General features: G+C 39.0%; 1 protein-coding gene across 1 annotated transcript; it reads right to left on the bottom strand.

The window, feature by feature from the left end:
- Positions 1 to 14,733: 14,733 nt before the first annotated feature.
- Positions 14,734 to 15,831, bottom strand: HTR1E (5-hydroxytryptamine receptor 1E). The gene has a single exon (XM_045844140.1). It carries the CDS (start codon positions 15,829 to 15,831, stop codon positions 14,734 to 14,736), a length of 1,098 nt encoding a protein of 365 aa, XP_045700096.1.
- Between the last annotated feature and the right edge of the window lie 4,863 nt (positions 15,832 to 20,694).

Here is a 20,694-nt window from a genome sequence, read left to right as displayed (position 1 = left end):
GCCTTTGTTAGAAATGTACTTTAACACATCTGTGTCACAGGTGAATGTGATTGCTAAAGCTTTCCCGTGCTTAGCAGACTGGGGACAAGGTCAGGAACTTGGAGTAACATGAGATATTAAAATTGAGTGGAGTAATGTTCTGGTTATTATTGCTGCATTGGAAATTATCCCAAAATGTACTAGCTCAAAAGTCACTTTATTTGCTTACAGTTTTGTGGACAAATACTTCAAGAAGTGGTTGGGCAGGCTGTTTTTGTTTGCGGTGTCATACATTAGTTGGATCTCAGCCTGGGCCACAGTCATTTGAAGATTCAAAACTTCTGGACGTACACTGGCCCACTCTCATGGCAGCTGGGAGCTCATAGTTGTCAGCTGGGAGCTCATCTGTGGCTGTGAGTTGGAGCACTGGACTGAACTCTCAGCCCAGTGGTCTCAGGATAGGCAGATTTCTCACATGGCAGCTGACTTCTTCCAGAGTGAGCATACCAAGGGGGCTAGGTAGAAAACTGATGGTCTTTTCTGGCCTAGACTAGGAAGTCAGGGTACAATTTTGTCCTATTCTTTTGGCTTAAGCAATGGAAAATCCATCAAGCTCAAGATAGTTTGGGGACTATGTTTTAAAATTACCACCAGCAACAAAGTGTTTTCAGTTTTAAATGTATTTCTTACCCCAGTCTATGTAAATGTGGCTGTCCAGTGCTTGAATTTTATTTTGAATGTCTCCAAAGAAGTTTTTCTTGTCTCATCTCTTTGAAACTTGGGGGAATGTCCAGGGATGAGTGATGAGAGAGACAGGGCAGTAGATGGCTTAGCGGTTACAACTCAGGGGAATGGACAGGGTGTAGTAGTGCATGAGGCCTGGGGTTAAAAATCCCTGAGCTCCAGCTCTGCTACTTACTGCTTATGTGACCATGAGCAAGCTACTTAATTTTTATGAGTTGATATTTTCTTATCAGTGAAACAAAGACAATTATAGTTTCACTCATCTATTTTGCCTTACAGTACATGAGAAACATGTGTCATGGTACTTGAAACATGACTAGAACTAAATAAATATTTTAATTAGTATTATTATAAGTAGTAGTGCTATTTCGGTAACATGATGTAGATAAACCTGTGATTCAGCCTGTGATGAAGATAGGAGACCAGAGAAACCAATATAACAGTCGGTGTGAACTACAGAGTTGCTACCAAGGTTGATGAGATTTTATGGGAAAAGACATTTTGGTCCAGTCAAGCAATGATCAGAACCTCAGTTTCTGTGGGCAGATAGGATGGGCTGAACCTATTGGCAGAATATCATGGCAGGGGGGCCTCAATCACTCATGGACATGAGGCCTTGCTTCCTGAGGCCTGTTAGGTATTCATTGCTGCTATGGGTTAAATTGTGTTCCCCCCAAGATTCATATGTTGAAGATCTAACTCCTACTACTTTAGAATGTGATTTTATTTGGTGATAGGACCTTTTCGCTTGGCACTTCAAATAAATATGTAAAGATAAAAAAAGGAGGAGATTAAGTCAAAATAAGGCAATTAGAGTGGACCCTAATCCACTTTGACCTGTAACTTTATAGAAGATGAAATTTGCACGCACAGGGATACACCAGGGAAAGACCACATCAGGACACAGGAAGAAGACAAGCCAAGGAGAGTAGCCTCAGGAGAAACCAAACTCGCTGACACCTTGACCTTGGACAGCAGCTTTCAGAGCTGAGAGAAATAACTCTGTTGTTTAAGTCACCCAGCCTGTGGTATTTTATTATGGCAGCCCTAGAAATGAATACAGACACTGGGCTGGGATGTGGGGGGCAGGGAGGAACTAAAAGAGGAGCCTGGAACTAGGAATTGGGGTTCACAGGGTCAAGAAAGTTTCTATATCAGGGAATGTAAAGCCTCAAGTACGACTGGCAGCAAAGATGACCCAGAGAACAACATAGGCCTCCTCTTAAGTCACTGAACAGGACTACAGGGTGGGCCTCCATAACTGTTGTTAAGGAGGTAGACGTCGCTGGGGCTCCACGTGGGAAATGTATCAACAGGCTTAGCTATGAGCGGGGAGAGATGATGTGGTTGGTGGTGGAGAGGAGTCATGGGGGATCATAAGGGATTTGATTTGTTTTGGCTTTAACTCATCATAGTTTGGTTAATTTTAGGGGTTGTGATTTTTCTTTGGATCAAAAGTATAATTTAATGCTGTGCGGGGGGTGTGTATATGCACATGAGTGCATGTGGGCATGTTTGTAAGTATAAAACTGTGTGGAAACCAGGAATATATCTTAGTTAGGCTTATTTTAGTCTTAAGACCATCTGAGTGGTTAGTGTATTCACTCATGCGTTTCTGTCGCCTCTGCTAAACTTAGCATCTCTCAACATGTGGTAATTTAATTGTAACATTTCTGTTTTCCAGCATCAAATTCAGTAATATATTATAAAAAGACCATTCTTATAGAATCTGGTGCAGTTGGAAATTTTAAAATTAAGAACAAAATTCACAGCCTAGTTATTATACAGGGTCTGGCAGAAAACTAAGGTCTGCTTGAGTGTGGTTGGTAGGGTAATAATATGGGTGTAATAATTTATAGTTTTAATTTGAACATTTCGCCTAAGATGTCATATGGCGTACTTGAGTGTGATATTGTTATGTTACAGAATTACATGCTTATGATTTTCTAATAAAAGATTTTGACATAAAAAAGGGGCATTATTTGTACTGGATGCTGTATTTTGTAGATCAAATATTAGGTGAAACTAGTTGATACCATAATCGTTTAACATCCCAAATATTTACCCCAGTAATAATTTGTTTTGGGTTTATTTCATTGCCTAAACATTTTTGATGCGTTCCTGAATTTTGTAAATTTCTTTAGTATTTTATTTACTTATTTTATCTCCAAGTTAATCTTTCTAGTGTTCGCGCAAATTATGAAGTAGATGAGCAGGCCACACAGAAATATTTTATATTGTACATTGGATAATAATATTATGGCCAGTAGAGGGCATAAAGGAATAGTCATAAGTACAGGTTTTGATAAGACAAAAATATTGGTATTTTAATTGTAGGACAGTTTCAGCCAAAACATCTATACTAAAGTAAAATAATTCCATGATGTAAATGTGTTTAAAGCACCAGGGTTACACTGTTGAGTGATAACTTCAGATCTCAGTAATTATACACATGCTTTAGGTATATATTTTGAAAATAAAAGTAGCTTTTACTTATGTTGAAATGGAAATTTTTGAATTTTGATATTCCTAGGAAAAATATAAGGGGTTAATTTTCAAAATAAATAGCCTGATTTCTAACTTTCAGAATATGTATATAAAAGCTCTTTGTGCTTTAGTCTTCTCTTGTCTTAAATGTGGGAGATTGAGGAAATACTCTCCACAGTCTATTCTACTTAGATTATAATGTGACAATGAGTCTTCATTCACCTGGGAACGCCTATGTAAACAGGAGAATTTAGATGCGTCCTTTCTCTCAGCCACTGGGGGGCTCCCTTGATCAAATCAGAACTTGCGTTAAAAGTACCATACAGTTTCTGGGCATTGTGTGTTTGATTTCTTAGCATCATTTATCAAAAAAGAACCCTCATCTCACTTCCTTATACAGTTTTAGAGGTTTTCTCATTTCACTTTCTATCCCCACCTTTGTTTGCAGTTCACTAAAGCACCTTTTTGAGTTTGTGTCATTTAAGTCTCACAACACCTGAGAAATAAATATTTCACCTGTTTTTATGGATGGAAAAAGTGTGGTTTCAAGAGATTAAACAACTTTTGCCAATGTCACTCAATAATAAATGAATACTTAAGTCTAGTTTGTCTTACTTCATGCTCCATATTCTTTTCAGCCTGCCAGAGTTACGTCTCAACTTTTTTTCAATGGGTTTGGATGACCATTCTCTAGACAGAGTTACATGATCCTATGTCACTGAGAGTGTGGTCCCTAGATGAGGAACAGCAACCTCACCTGGGAATTTGTTAGAAACGTACAATCTCAGGTCTTACTCCAGACCTTCCAAATCAGAAATATGAGAAATACCACCCTTTACTGACTTTTAACATGCTGCATTGAAAATGCCACTTAAATTATTTCTCTTTCATTAGACTGAAATTTAAGTTAAGCAAGGAGACTGTATGGTGTAGCTCACCATTGAATATCTAGGACCTAGCATAATTCCTGGCAGATAGCAGGTGCTCAGTAAATGTTTGTTGAATGATAAATGAATGAATATCTTCTGGAGTAAGTTGTTTGTTTAACCGAGTTATTAAGTAACCAATGTGTTTAGAAGGGTTTGATGCAAGAGTATTGCTAATAGTGGAGACAAATGAAGTGTGGAATTAATACCTCTGATTCTATTGTTATTTCCTAGAAGAGATTTTCTGTCCAGCTGACTGTGATTGATCAAGGGGAGACAGTCTAATGGAGAGAAAGCATTGGTTAATTTGTCAAAAAAGGTGGCTCTTGCTCTAGTGTACTGTATTCTCAAATTGTGAGTTTATGATCTGCTGCTGAGATTACTCCATGTTCCCCCTAGCAGTCTGAAACTTCGCTTTCTTTCGATTTAAAAGGTCACATATCAGTTAAATCAACTGATTTGTCTGCCTTCCACTTTTATCTCTAAAGTCTAAAATCTCCCCACCTTCTCTTTCCTCTCACTTTCCTTTTCTTCTTAATACAAACTCTCCCTTCTTGCTCTCTGGCTTATTCCAGCACCTGTCTACTTGGTCTTCATTCTTCTATCCTCTTTTGTTCAAGGATGCTGTTAAAACTGCAGGTCTGGTCATGTTCTCTTTTGGATAAACTCCTTGGGTAGTTTTCTACTGCCTGTAGGATAAGATGCAATGTCCTTAGTGAGGCAGTTGGCCCGTCATGGACATGGCTGCCCAGCCAGCCTCTGCTCCTGCCACTGTCCTTCCTACCCCACACTTTGGCTACCACAGGCCACTTCTCATTCCCTGAACACCATTTGGATCTCTGAATCTCCAGGCCTTTGTTCATGCTGTTTATTTGAATAAATTGTCATGCTGTTTATTTGAATAAATTGTCACTCCAGGCCTAGTGAACTCTTACATCACGTTCCAGTTCAAATTTTCAGTGAAAGCTCCTCTCCCCATCACCCACAGAGCTGTGTGTTTCTTCTTCTTCACTTACATAGCTCATTGGACATATCTTTGTTATGCAATGCATTACACTCTGTTGCATTCGCTTACTTGTTTACTTGGCTTTCTCTTTTGATAGACCATGTTTTTCTTAAGGATTGAGTCTGTCTCACAACACAATATGTTGTAAAGCTTGACACACAGATGTTAAGAAATATTTGTTGATTAAATGGAACTTTATCTCCAAAAATTTTTTTTTAGTAGTTTTCCTCCAGCCCCTCTGCTGGATTTTAGTATTTTTTCGTGTTTGTTTTTATTAAGAAAAGCCTCATCTCTCTGGAAATATGCCCATTTGCTAGAGTATATTAATTTCTACAACACTTTTATTGGATTAAAGGAGGTCATTCTATCCCCCAGGATGGCTGTGACTGAGCTAAACCTGGTGGAGTGCTTAGTGGCTGTTAATGTCATGACTCAGCTCCCCAAAGCCCTCAGAATACCCAGAGAGGCTGCAGGCAGCTCTGGCAAAGCCTGGTCCACAAACCATGCAGAGATGCTAGTTAGTGCTTGACACACACTGACTATTGCATCTCACCAAAATTCATATGTCGAAACCCTCTCCTCCCAATGCAATGGTATTGGGAGGTAGGGTCTTCAGGAGGTAATTTCAATGAGATGAAGTGATGATGGTGGAGTCCTCATGAATGGGATTAGTGTCCTTTTAAGAATCACGAGAGAGCTTTCTTCTTTGTGAGGATTCAAGAAGAAGTCAGTGGTCTACAGCCCACAAAGGGCTCTCACCAGAACCTGACCAGCCTGGCAACCTGAGCTCAAACTTGCTGCCTCCAGAACTGTGAGGGATAAATTTCTGTTGTTTATAAGCCAACCTATCTATGGTATTTTGCTATAGCTTCCTGAACAAACTGAGACAGTACTTTGATTCCTCTTCCCATTGTCACTCCTACCATGCCCTTCTTCCTTTCCACAACCAAGAACAACAAAGAACAACCACCTCCAAAACAACAATGACAACAAAAAACAACCTATGATAGATGGAATTGAAATCCATGGAGTAAAAACTAAATGGAGAAATTTAGTTTCTTGAAGGGAACAAAAGGGTATCAGAGAGTAATAGAAACTATGCAGATTTCCACACTAGAAAGATTAGTGGAAATGAAAAAACTTGAATCTAGTCCAACGGCACTTACCTTCCAAATAGAGCCAGCGTGCCTTTTTAGAGGTTCACAGCTCAGACACCGAGGGGCTCTGTGTGTTAGGGCTCCTTTGGTTAGAAGAAAGAACATTGCAGGATATGTCAAGTGGTGGTGATTGATTGTAATGGTGACTGTTGGAATAAGAGACAAATGAGTTTCTGGAATATTCTTATAGCTAAACCTCAAGGATTTAGAGCATAGTTTGGGAACCAGAAGGCCATATGGGATTGTAAGAAGCAGCTCCAGAGGACAGGAGACACTGTTCTTCTGCTCAACTCCTGCTGCTGAGAAACTAACCCAGGTCAGCTGCTCTTTTTGTTTCAGCCTCACTTTGCTTCCCTTTCTACTTCTGATTCCACAGACATTGGACTGTTTCTTCATGTATTTTTATTTATTTATTTAATCCTCACCCAAGGATATTTTCTCGTTTTGAGAGAGAGAGAGAGAGAGAGAGACAAACAGAGAGACATTGATGTGAGAAAGAAACATTGATTGGTTGCCTTCTTGTACATGCCAGACTGGGAATTGAACCTACAGCCTGGGTATGTGCCCTGCCTGACCAGGAATCAAGCCCATGACCCTTCATTCTACAGATGATACTCCAATCAACTGAGCCACACCAGCCAGGGCTCTTCTTATATTTTTTGTACAATTTCTTGAGCAATGAGAATGTCCTCATTGTAGCTAATCACCTTCTGTTTGCAGGGAGCTTTTGTACCAGACCATCTCATAGCATAAGCCAACCTATAGATCTGGCTGTTCTTGGACCATGAGATCAGCTGCAGATAGGGAAGGATGGTGTGTGTGTGTGAGAGAGAGAGAAAGAGAGAGATATGGTGTCACATGGTATTACATGGTAGATTATATTTAAAAAACCACCCAGAGTTGTTTTTCTCAGCAGGAGGCACCTGATAATCATTTAGGAGGAGTGTGTGGGCAGGCAGCCATTCTAAGGCACGATCTCTTCAGTATAGACATACAGGGTCCAGCAGAAGTAAGGCTTGCTTGAGTGTGGTTGGTAGGGTACACAAGTGTCTCACACAAGATGGACAGCAATTTGAACATTTCACATAAAATGTCATATTGTGTGCTTGAATCTGTGCTTGTTCTGTTATAGAATTACAAGTTTATGATTTTGTAATAAAAAGGGGCATTATTTGTGCCAGACCCCCCGCCCCCCCACCCCAGCCCCCAGTATTTTGGAAACTCTGACCATGATTTCTTGTTAAGTATCACCAATGAGGCTGAGACCCTCATATCCTGTTCTTTGCTTTCCTGTGCTCATATTCTCTCTTTTGTTTTCATTAGTGGGGTTGAAAACATTGTTTTTGCTTCTATGTACATGTGTGTTATTAGAAAGGGAAGTTAGGCCTTAGTTTTTCATTAGTGAGAAACTGATAAACAAGAAGTAATCAGGTAAAGTTATTAGGCAAAAAGTACATGCTGCTCAAACATTTAAATGTGAAAATCATTTGCATTATGGTTATTCTTAGTGTTCTCTATAAAACACCTCTTCTCTGCTCCTGCTCACCAAAGTACAGAAAGGTAGGATGGTCCGTGGTTTAGCTTGCGGCCTCAGCTTTTCATATAAGTACTTTTACATACCTCTGGATGCATATTTTATTAACATCTTTCTTACTGACTTCATAAATATTTCTGTTATGTATCCAAGTTGTTCTTCTTTGCGTACCAACTTCTAACTCAGGATTGATGGCTTAACTGAGTAATTGACTTATTTATTTACCAATCCCTTGTTTTACTGAGTACTCAACCAAGAACCAGAGCCACTTGGAGTCACTGGTCTGCTTATTATTGTTAGGCTGCTTATGAGTCTAAATTTTCCTTAGAGAACTGTTGCCATAATCATTCCTTTGGATATCTTCAAACTCATTTTTCTTAAATGAACTTTGATATAGGACTGTTTGATAACAAAAAAAACTGGAAAAACATGTTCATATGACCTTATTTCTTGTGTCCATGTTTTTTATACATTTTCTTCGAAGAAGTCCAAAAATGGACTTGTGTCCATTTTACCCCATTCTTCAGAGTTTCTGGCGACACCTTCATTTCCCCGAAGGTTCACATGTGCACAATGCTCCCTCTGCCTCCTTTCTCCTCACCCTCTTAAGCAAAGACAATGTTTATAATTCCCTCTAAAATGCTGTTTGATACAAACAGAAAATAAATATAATCATCATTCTACAAACCTCCTCTGAGGATCTGGGTCTCGCAGTTTTTCACCTTGACTATCTGCCCTCTTCCCTCCTCCTTTCCCTTACAGAGATCCCAGTCCCTGGTTTGATGCCAAACTTAGGACAGATGCTCACTTTGTGTGTGTGGGTCCAAAACCACCACCAATCTGGTCTCTCAGCCTCTGCCCTTCCATTGCTCTAGTCTTGCTTTCTTCATATCATTGTTCTTATACCTATTTTTCTTTTTCAACTAAAATTTTTCATAGTCCCTCAAACTCATAGCAAGTGGGTAATCAATATTTTTTGATGGCCTAAAACTCATTTGATACTTTTCAACTCCTTCTGTTGCTATTTCTTTTGTGTCATCATTGTCCTGATGCCCCTCTTTCATTTAAAAGTGTTAAATATTTGACAACTTCACTTCCATATGAGAAGGTACCCTCCTTAACCACCACATAGTTCTGCTCCTAAATTTCTTAAAGTCTATAATCAATATGTTCATTTCAATTAAATCCAACAGACATAAATGACATCAATTGAATGCCATTCTGCATCACTCTTTATACTAGGTACTAAGAGCTTCCAGGAAGCTAACAGACTACTTTCCTGAAGCAACATAAGCAGCACTTTCAACAAGCTCAGACTTTAATTTCTCAAGTCAACCCTAGCTGATACCTGAATTAACATTAGGCTTCTGAGCATCCCAGGTTGACACTGATACTCTTGAATTTCTCAGCAGGTGGTGATATTGGTATTTTGGGTGGTATAATTCTCAATTGAGTGGGACTGGCTTCCTTTTTTATTGCAGGACTTAGCCTCCTTGTCTCCTACCACAAAATTCCATTAATGCTCTCTACTGGGATAACTAAACACGCCCACAAATATTTCCAAACACTGTGTAATGATCAGACATTTTCTCATCTTGTTAATCATTTTTCCTTATTTCCTGCTAATTATAGTTGGTAATTTGGCAGAGTACTTTTTCACATGTAGTGTATGGTGGTTTTTGAAAACTGAAATGTGATTACATTCCTATATACAGTGGTCACCATATTTCTCAGCACTTTTAATTAAAAATTATCTTTACTTGTATTTCTATTGTGGTCATAAACTTCCTTTCAGTAACTTTTCTGAGCTGTCACTTACTTTTGCAAATGCTTTCTGTACTGAAGTTTGAATTTGTTGTAGAAGACCTTAAAAACTAAGCAAACACAGCAAACACACATTAGCAGACTAAGACCAGTGTGATGGTTGAAACTAAAATCCTATGTGCTGGTGACCAGCACAGTTGTTGGACCTTTCTCTGGAACTTACCTTGTGTATAATTATCCGAGTTTGTAAACTGAAGTTCATTACGTATAGGAGGCCCATACAGTTATCCAAAGCAGGTAGTGGCAGCAATACTAATAGGGGTTCTTATTGCCGCCAATTAAAATCAAAGCATTTACCAGGTTTCCAAGGGAATGACTTATGTCCAAGAATTCTTTCACTAAGTATACAAACCATGAAGTCCTAATTTATTAGTTAATGAAGATAATGGAAATGTCACCTCTGGGGTTTAGTTTTAATCTGCTAATGTTTACACTAGAAAAACTGACTATATCAAGCAGTTCTGCTACTTCTCTCAAGGGGGCAATAGTGGCCAGTAGCAGCTAGCACTATTGGTTAAACGAGTAAGCCAAACAACAGATTTTTTTCATTAGGTTTGATTTATAAAATAAATCTATACAGATTCTTTTCTGTTAAAGGCAGAGATAGGTGTGAGAGAAATGGCTTTGATTGGAAATTACCTAGGAAATAGGAAAGAGGTTGTAAGTGAAAATTAGTTATGCATCTCCTTTTTTTAATTTTAAAACTCTTATAATTTCCAAGATAATATGTGGAGGGTGATGGAAAAGCAAGTGAGTTCCTCATGTAATTTCTAGATAGTATAGATATTATTGTCATGATAAATACTGGGTTTTCAGCCAATGCACAATCTCAGTCAAATCCCCTGAAGTTTAAATCTCAACATCCTTATACCTAGCTCACCAACAGCTGGACAATCATTTGACTTGCCCAGTACTATTTGAATAGCACATGCAGAAACCGATGTCCTCTTGTGGCAGAGACTGTTCATTGTTCCCTTCTATCCATCCTTTCCTTCTTCCTTTTGTTATAAGGCTCTCATTTTTGGCAAGGCACATGGCTGCCTAGCTAGAGCTTTACTTTCCTAGTTTTCCTTACAACTTGATGTGGCCAGGTGAGCAAGCTATTGCCAATATAATACAAGTAGAAGTGATATGTACAACCTCTTTAAAAGGGAAATATTTGCTCTCTACTTTTCTCCCTTTCTATGGACTGGAACGTGGGTATAATGGGGAGCGCTGAGGGAAGGCAAAACCACAGATGGGAGGAACTCAAGACCTTGAATGGCTTCATGGAGCAGAGTCTCCTACTCACTCTGGGATGTCCTTGTACCTCTTGACTCTCATGTGAGAGAGATAGAAACTATCTGGTTTGAGCCCCTACATTTGGGGATCTCTTCTTTAACAGTAGCTTAGCCTGAATCTTAACAAATATAGGACATTCATTTATATTCAATGAAAAGTCCATTTCCTTTCCATGTGAAAACATTTTTTCACATTTTTTGGGGAAAAGCTGGGAATTTGGGGGAAAGGGAAGTCAGTATTACACCATGAGATTTTAGAAGTTTGGTTTTTTCACTGAGAGAAGATGGCACATTTATGTTTTTCTCTTCCAGGCACATAATTTTCACATTAACAGACATTTATTGAGTGCCTACTGTGTGTAACACAGAGTAGGAGTCCCTGGGATACAGAGAAGAAACAAACACAGTTTCTGCCCTCAAGGGGCTCACAATCTACTAGGGCATACAGCAGAAACACACAAACAAATGCACTACAGGATAGGACGCATAGAGTAACAGAGACACAAATGAGGTTGTATGGGAGGAGGGAGCAGGGAGAGAGGACTTTCATAGTCACAAAGGAGAGAGGGGAATCTCAGGAAGACTTGACAGAAGAGGCTGTATGTGAATTACACGATGAAGTATTTGTGGAAGAAGGTAAGAATCCATAGGGTCAGGTTTCTGAAGCAGTGGGAACAAATATTAGGGGAGCTCAGCAAATAAGGAAATATCCAGACATGGCTGGAGTTTGAGGCTACATAGTAAAAGAGCCTTGAATAGTATACTAAGGAATCTAAATTCATTTTATACTGATGGAAAAATAGTAGAGGATTTTGAGTACTGCAATTAAAAATCAATGGTACACACTAGGATAGTGATTCTTAAACTTTAGTGTGCAGCAGAATCTCCTGGAAGGTTTGTTGAAACAGAGATTGATGCGGCCTCAGAACTTCTGATGAAGTAGGTCTTTGGTGGGATCCTAGACTTTCCGTTTTTAACAAATTCTCTGGTGGTGCTAATACTGCTAGTCTGGAGATGCCACTCTGAGAACAACTGTTCTAGGAAGATATATCTGGCAGGTGTACAGGGGCAGAGTTGCAGGTTGAGTCCACAGGTAGGTGGATCAGATAAAATGATTAGTCCAGGTGAGAGAACCAAAATATTTGAAAAGAACGGGGTATATACAAACATTTCTATAGAGGTAAATGGACAAGAAGTGAAGACTATCTGGATGTGAGAGACAAGCCACAAAGAGAAAGAATTGTATTTATCTAATATGAATGATGAAAAGCATGGTAGTCCTGTTATCTGAGACTCAGGCAGAAGGAGGAGGTCTGAGTGTGGGAAAGTCAGCATGAGTTCAGTTTAGAAAGACTATTGGAGGCACTGACTGAGTCGTTATAGGGAGATAGTCACCAGACCTAATTCATGGATCTGGAGTGTGAGGAAGAGAGGAATCAGAATTAAAGACACACATTGAAGAGCCACAGGCACAGAACTAATTGTTGAAATGATGGAGGTTGGGATGGAGCATAAATATACAGGAGGTGAGAGCTGAGGAAAAAGCCTCGAAAAGGAAGACAAAGAATGAGGAGGTAGTGGGAGAACCAGGATAGTAAAATATCCTGGAAGGCATAAGCTTCAGCAAGAAAGGAATGGCTAGCTCTTTCAATCGGTGAGAGTATGGGATGTAGATAAGCTCAGAGGGAAGACTACTAGAATTGCGTATTGGCAAGTCACTGATGACTTTGGGAGATCTGCTTTGAAAGGGCTGGGAGGGGCATACTCAGATGGCATAGAGCAGAAAATTCAGTGGAAGTGGAGCAGAATGAGTGGATTGATGATTGGAGAAACTTAGGTGGAAGATTTAGGGAAGAGATGAAGCAGGAGCTTGAGGGGGAAGTAGGGCCACAGGAAGTCTACTCTGGTGTCCAAGAGACTGGAGCAAATTAATAGGTTAGATTACAGAATATTGGGTAGAGGGAGAAGGGGTGGGAGGGAGAAAGAAAGGGGTGAAGAGAGAGAGAGAGAAGAAAGGAGCAAGAGAAGATGAGAGGGGGATAGGCTTAATTAGGCTAAGACATGGAGGTGGAGAGGGGGCAAATCAATGTCTTCTCAGTAAATCAAGAGAAGCAATGATCTGTGAGGACTGAAGAGATGAGGAACTGTGGGTGAAAAATAAGGAGCAGAGGTTTAAAACAGTCATTTCCTTAGGAGTATACAAACATTTACAGACTTTCAGTCCTTTCTGTCGTCACTCTCGATTTAGTGGTGATCTCCTCCATGTCACTTACAGTGGTCACTCCTGGCCAGTGGAGGCTGAGTCAGGCCACAGTGTAGCCTCAGGTCCTATGTGCAGCCTCCTGGCTCTAGGGCATGGGTGCTACAGAGATTCCAGGAGGCACAATTCCATGCCCATTTCCTGCTGGGTGGCCTTTGCTGTAAACATAGATCTTCAGCTTTTAATTTTCTTTTTCAATTTTACACTTGGTAACTTAATGAGTAACATTCTCCAACAAAGTTCTTCAGGTAATATATTTATTTAATCACTGTGTCCCATTTAGCTGCTTTAAAATTTGACATGTACTCTCACTTTAATCCTGGTAGAGTGAGAGAGTGTGTTTGAGGCTTAGCTGGGACACTTCTTAGAATGGGAGGAGACCCCAAGTGTCTTTCAGGTAATGTAGCAACACATTGACCATAGTAAGTTTAGATTATTTCTTATTTGCTTTTGTTTCATATTCATAATCACAGGCCTAGGAAAGTGCCAGTGTATTCATTCCAGGTTCTTCTTAGGGAATGAGGAAGCTTATGTAATCGTGAACAGAAAAGGCATGCCACCTGTACTATTTGCAGCTGAAAGGAGTGAGCTAGTAGTCAGAGTAAATGATTTTAGCTCACATCTGCAAGCAGTAGATGGCAGCACACCACTTTTTTAACACTTTCTGTAGTCATGCAATACCCCTTGGAATTTGTAAGTGTTTGGAGCTGTAACCTTGGATTTAATGCCACATGAGGGTAAGTATTCAGACATTTGGTTTATAAGTAATAAGAAATTCTTTGCCAATATCTTTATCTAATTGTAACTTTGTCAATATCTTTATCTTTGTCTGTTGCTGTTTTTGTCCTTTATGAAATTTTTGTTACCAAGAAAGCCAAGATTACACTTTTTGTCTTCCACACTGAGTTGGTGTAGTGTATTCTTGGTTATCAGAATACTCATAGTTTTGAGACTTTGAAATGGTAAATATTCATGATCTGTGAAAAAGCATGATTTATAACTTATGATCCTAATTACATAAAATGGAAGCTTAGTTGTATAGATAGATACACAGGGGACTGAGGACATGTCAAACTGTAGACTGCTTGTGGTTATGGATGACTTTGTTCTTTGCTTCTTGTGTTTTTCAGTTTCCTATTAATGCACTTGTTAACTTTTAAAAAATAAATGTTACGTAAAAACCTAAAAAAAGAAATTCTGTAAATGAAGATTTATTTTGGCATTCTTTAATTTCAGGGTTAGCTGAAATGGCCTAAATAATAAAAAGCATCTACTCATTCACTTTATTATTACTTCTATAAAATATCTGGTTTTGCATGACAATATTTATTTGATATACCACAAACAAGACCAGAAGTAGCAAACAGCACATCAAATAACAAGCCTCAAACAGAACAAAACAAACAAAAAAAAACAAGACCACATGTACTTACAAACTCTCCTGAACCAACTATGTTCAAGAATTAAGATGTTGCACCCCTTACCCATGTCCATTCATGAGCCTGGTCAAAATCATGCCTTTTGGTTTTTCACAACCTAAGTATGTTCTCGGCACCTAATGAGCTTTTTAAAAGCCAGCTTAAAGTCTTCATTAAAACTTGTATAGAGCAGAGGGTTGATCAGAGAATTAACATAACCAAGCCACGTCAAAAAGTCGGCCACTTCAGAGGACACAGTATAGATGCTCAGACCTACAATCAACTCTTTGATGAAAAACGGCAGCCATGACAAAATGAATGCACCCAAAATCAGTCCCAGGATGCGTGCTGCCTTGCGCTCCCTGGTGCTAGAGATCTGCTGGCGTTCTCCTGGGTGATCTAGATCACCGTCAAAGGGAGGGATCCTGATGGACGTGTGGATCTTTTCAAACTCTGTGGTAGGATCTGAGGTGGAGAAGTCAGACACACAAAAAGTCTGTGTAAATTTACAATTCGCAAACGAATTTTGGCTATCTGTGCTTCTGCTGCTTAAGTGCCGGCTTGACCCTCTTTTCTGGTAAAGGCTCTTGGCTGCATGGTAAATCCGGTAATAGAGAATCAGTATCAAAGTCAGGGGGATATAAAATGCCCCAAGAGTGGAGTAAATGGTGTAGATGACATGGTCATGCTGGATGGCACACTGACTAGGGGGCGGGCTGGGTTGCTGGTGGCTCCTCCAGAACAGAGGGGGCATGGAGATGAAGATGGAGATAGTCCAGACGGTGAGGATCATCAGTCCTGCCCTCTTGACTGTCCTCTTCCTGGCATACTCAATAGCATTGGTGATGGCCCAGTACCTGTCCAGGGCAATCACACAGAGATGGAGGATGGAGCAGGTGCAGCAGGTCATGTCCACGCTCAGCCACACCTCACAGATGAAGTACCCTAGCTTCCAGCTGTCCATGACAATGTACATGATGCTCAAGGGCATGACTAGCACTGCCACCAGGAGGTCTGTCACGGCCAGAGAACAGATCAGGTAGTTGGCAGGTTGGTGAAGCTTCTTGGTGGTACAGATGGCCATAATCACGGCCAAGTTTAGCAACATGGTCAGGGTGGTGATGATCACAAGGGTCATGGAAACGAGCATCTTCTCAGTGATGGTCTTGGCTCTCACAGCCACACTGGCTTCTTCAGTACAGTTAGTGATGTTCATGTTTTCCCTGTTCCAGTCTACAGTGTGGAGGAGCTGTTGGTTATTTTCCTTCAGCTGGAAACTACTTAGACTTGAATGCCTTTCATTGTAAGAAGGCTGTAATTTCTTCAGCTATGTAGTCTCTTGTGTTCCACTCTGGGTGGGTAGAGGGAAGTGCCACAGCATTTCTTCTGAATGGAGGGTTCCTGGAAAACAGTATGCTACTGGTTAAGACATGAAAAGTCATATTCTTCTTCCTGGAAAACATGGTAATATTTTGGTATTCATACATTTTTATACAATTTTGATATATATTTTTTCTGCTCTGAATGTAAACTTCATTTTTATATTATTCCTCAAAGGATTCTTTTCTTTTAAGTTCCAAAACTCTTTCTGATGAAGACATTACCAAATTTAGTCCATCTTTTCTTATTTATACTTATTCTTCTTTATACATGATACACACTTATATATAAAAGGCTTTTTTTAACATTTGGAAACATATTCGCATTATGTCATGCTTCAGAAATTTTGGGACCATTACATTAAGAAATTATATTGTTTATAATAAGCAGCCTTCAAACAAGATTTTATAGTTTCATTGCAAATATTCAACTCTGGAGATATTTTAGTGTCTCAGTGGGATTGTCCAATTTTGTCTAATTATTTGACATTTTATATATCCCACTGTGTATTTTGGAGAAAAGAGAAAAAAAGCATATCATGCTTTGATGTTTATGACAAATTGCTCTCAGAGTAATGCAGTAAACCAACTGTGAAACAGTATCATCATGAAGCTCAAAGATCTCTGCATTTTAAAAAATGTGTTTAGTTTTGGTTAATATTTGTGCTATCTATCTATCTATCTATCATCTAATCTATCTATTGGATATCTGTGATTAAGCTGGGTAGTCAATGAGGTGAGAGACATTTATTAAATGCATAGCTGTAAGGAATTTTTAAAAAGTAAAGTTAAATATAAATGTATATTCACAAGACAATCAGAATTCACCATAGAGATAGCCACAGCTAATGGCTGCTGGTTAGAATGCTGATCAAATCCTCTGATTAGACTCTATGGGATTAAGTCCAGGAACTTTAAAGAAAAACTGGTGTTTCAGCAGTTTTACGAAGGGACATAGACTGATGTGGATTAGGACTTACAGATACATCAAAATGATTTCATCAAAAGATGAGAGTGAGAGCAGGCAAGGCATGTGTGGAACAGGAGTGAAAGTGGTGAGTGTCTCTGGGTGGAGTGGGGATGGGAGGTCAGGGGGCAAAAATCAAAATCTCTAGTGTAGGTGTAATATAGCTCAGGATTTAATTTCTCCTGCCCACAGGGTGAAAAGAGGGGAAATAGGTGTCATTTATCCTTTAGGTATCGAAAATAAAAGAAAATAATAATGATTTTACTAAAGACCAAAAATAGGGCGATTGTCTTAAAGACAACTCGCATCTCCCTGCAGTTTAAATGAGAAACATACTGTCTCTCTGTTTCCATTATGCTTTGACAGTGTTTGCTGTAGATTCACCACTTTTGGATGTCTTGTGTTTCTCTAGTTCTTCCAGGGAAATTGCTCCACCAACAATCTCCTCTTTATTGTAAATTGGATGGTTTTTTCCTCCACTGGTACCTTGCCCCCCTTATATAATCAGTTTAAATGTGCATTTAAATTTGAACCCATGGTTATGGACAATGATATGGGGACTGACTGACAGAGGGGAGCAGGAGGGGCTGGATAGAGATGGGAAAAGGGAGAAAAGCAGGAGCAACTATAATAGCATAAACAATAAAAAATAAAAATATATACTTTACTATCTTCAGGTTTTAGTACCCCTGTATAGCAATGAAAAAATATTTTTCTGTTTCTGATCTGGCCAAATATATCACAGAGGAAATAATTTTTTTTGCTAATCACATGGTATCTCACAGAAAGTTAGAACATGTGTAATATAAAAATTTATAGTTCAGAGACATAAAATAATAAAGGCTTTAAACAAAAAAAATAAATTTGAGGCCAGGCTAAAAAGCTGAAAATGTTTGGGCTCTGAATCAGACAGACCTAGGTTCAGAATGACAGCTGAGCCAGCTGCTAGCTAGCTGCTTGGGGCAACCTCTCTATATTTCTCCCTCTGTCCCGTATCTTTATTTCTCAATTTTGACCTGTTTTTCTTTAACAAAATTAAATAAAGTTTTTTTTTGCTGCAAATAGTAATCCATAGTTATGTTTTTCTTAGGTTTTTGAGTTTTGCTGGAAAGAACAGTTCTCAATTAAAAGGCCTTCCAACTCTGATTATAAGATCGAGCATAAAGAATAGCATGAATAAGGGACAGAAAACTTTAGAATTTTCAATTTGATAATAGAGGAAATTAGGAAATGTAGTTATTTTGAAAGCATGCAGTAAAAGTAATCAGAAATAATGCAGTTTCATAGATCTTTAAAAGCTCTTCTGCTTATCTGAGCTCCCATAACTCGTAATTATCATTTCTCTAGTGACACCATTTTGTTCCTACTTTGTAACCATTTTTCATCCTCCTCCCCTCGCCCCCGCCCCCCAATCCCTCAGCAGATCATACACTTCTGGAGGGTAGGATGTATGCCTGATTCATCTTTATAACTGCTTCTAGTGAAATTAGCAAAAACTCTGCAGTTTGGAGGGAACTACATTGTTAGCTCTTTAACATGACTTACTGGTTTATTTTGTGCCCTTGCCTTTTAGAGTAGGAGTTAAGTTTCCTTCCTTGGGCTGTGAGTCACCCCAAACTCCTGCACACGTTCAACTTGCCATCATTTATTTCCTAACAACGTGTTCTTTTGAAAGGCAGGGTGAGCTCACCTAGGGAGCCAGGACAGATTGAACAAACCAGAGAACTGGGCCTTGGAGTGCTTCTCGGTTTAAAGATTGGGTAGAGAAGGAGGAACCCGCAAAGCAGAGAACAGCTAGTGAGGTAGAGGAGAATGCTGAGAGAGAATTCCATCCCAAGGCCACGTGAAGAAGATGTACCAAATAAGGGAGTGATCAATGGTGTAAATGTGGCTGACAGGCTGTGGGTGCCAACAACCTGATCATTGAACTGGGCAATATGAATGACACTGATGGCTTTGACAAGAGCGGTTTGGTGCAGGAGTGAAGATGGAAGGCTGAATGTGGTTTCAAGAAAGAATGGGAAGAGAGGAAATAGAGAGTGAGTAAGAGCAATTTAAGAGTTTTGCTGATAAGGGGAGCAGAGAAATAAGGTAATAACTGTGGAGGAGATGTGGGGCCAAGGTTGTTTCATTTTGAAGATTATCTTTTTTACCCAGGCCATTTGTCATTTTCCTTGCTGCTGCACTCCTATTCTTTATATAGGGACAAAGAACATTTTTGTGCTGAGTGAAATGTAAAAGAAGAAGCAGGAAAGTAGTAATGGAGGAGGCTGGTAGTCAGTCAGTGGGTCTTGGGACCCCAGGTAAGAATTCCTTGAGCAATTTAAGGGATCATATTGGAGGCAGTGAAGGGACCAAAGAAACAGTCATACTCAGGAAATGACCCAGCCTCAATTGTCCTGCCTTCTTTCTAATCTTCTTAAGAAAATAACACATGGTTTTACAATCACTACCAACTCCTAAGGAGGTAGTGTGATTTCTAATTAGAACAATGCTGGTTAAATGGCGCCTGAAAATCCCTTATGTCTCTTTAGTTTTTCACGTAGTAGGAAAGGAGGGACTATAATAACACTTAACTCAAAACACATTCTGCAGAACCAATTCAAATATTAATAACAACATACCAAACTTGTATTAGTCCACTAGAATGGCAGATTAACAGCAATAATCATAGTTAAAATGGACATATCAGGAGTTGAATGCAAGAACTTCTCGGGGACTTACGACTTTCAGTTTCTTCTCTAACTATAGCCTGGAAAATACCAGTGCATTCCAAAGCTGTATTTCAATGGTTTTTTTCACTAAAATGAATAGGAGAAAACCACTCTAAACCAAACTGGTTAGTACATGCTGCTCTCATTTACCAGGATGTTTTAGAGCATCAGTGATGGCCAGAGCACCAAAGAGATGAGATCATGAGCACACTCAACTCATATTTAATTTTACCATCCTCTGTGGGTTTTCAATAACTATTTATAATTCACCATATTTTCACCTCTTTTTTGATCGTTTTCATTTTGCCCAAATTGTTCCAAATAATTTTTAGAAAAAATGTACAATGTGTGCCAATTTCTTCTTTTGTTATTTTGGAAGTGACATATTACTCTCATATTACTAATTTTATCTCTCTAAGTGTTAGTTAAATTCACTTCCTGAGTCTTCATAAAGACTTTTCTTTATGTGTCCAAGCAAAGGGAGGGTGGATAGTAGTATGTTTCTCAATTTGCTCTTCAATGAGAGCAAAGGAAGATATAAAAGATATTAGAGTGTGGGGTTCTTTATTCTTTTTTTTTCTTATTTATTTCCTTATTTAAATTGTGACTGGGCCATAAATGTGGTTTATCATTATAAAAATTCAAACAAGACAGAGTACATAGAATTTAAAGAGAAGTGTATATATTCTGGACACAAGTCCATGTATAAAAACATTTGTCAGAAAAATAGTTTTGTGAACACTATAGTCCATGCTGTGGTGTGCCTTGTAGTTTCTAAGGGTGTCTTTTAATGAGCCGATTTTAATTTTGATGAAGTTTACATTATCTCCTTTTTCTTTATGATCAGAGTTCCTTGTGTCCTAAGAAGTCTTTTCCAAGTTTAAGGTCATAAAAGTATTTTTCTATATTTTCTCTGAGGAGTTTAATAGCTTTCACTTTTATGTTCATGTTGGAGGTAGTCAGAGAGAACAGGACTGCTGGTTGATGAGAAAGCTAGACCTGGGCAATGGGAGGCTCCT

This window comes from Phyllostomus hastatus, unplaced genomic scaffold, assembly GCF_019186645.2.
Source record: "Phyllostomus hastatus isolate PE091 unplaced genomic scaffold, TTU_PhHast_1.1 phas_contig_40, whole genome shotgun sequence".
Classification (NCBI taxonomy): Eukaryota; Metazoa; Chordata; class Mammalia; order Chiroptera; family Phyllostomidae; genus Phyllostomus; species Phyllostomus hastatus.
The sequence above is the reverse complement of the archived record's forward strand: the minus strand, read 5'-3'. Positions and strand labels throughout refer to the sequence as shown.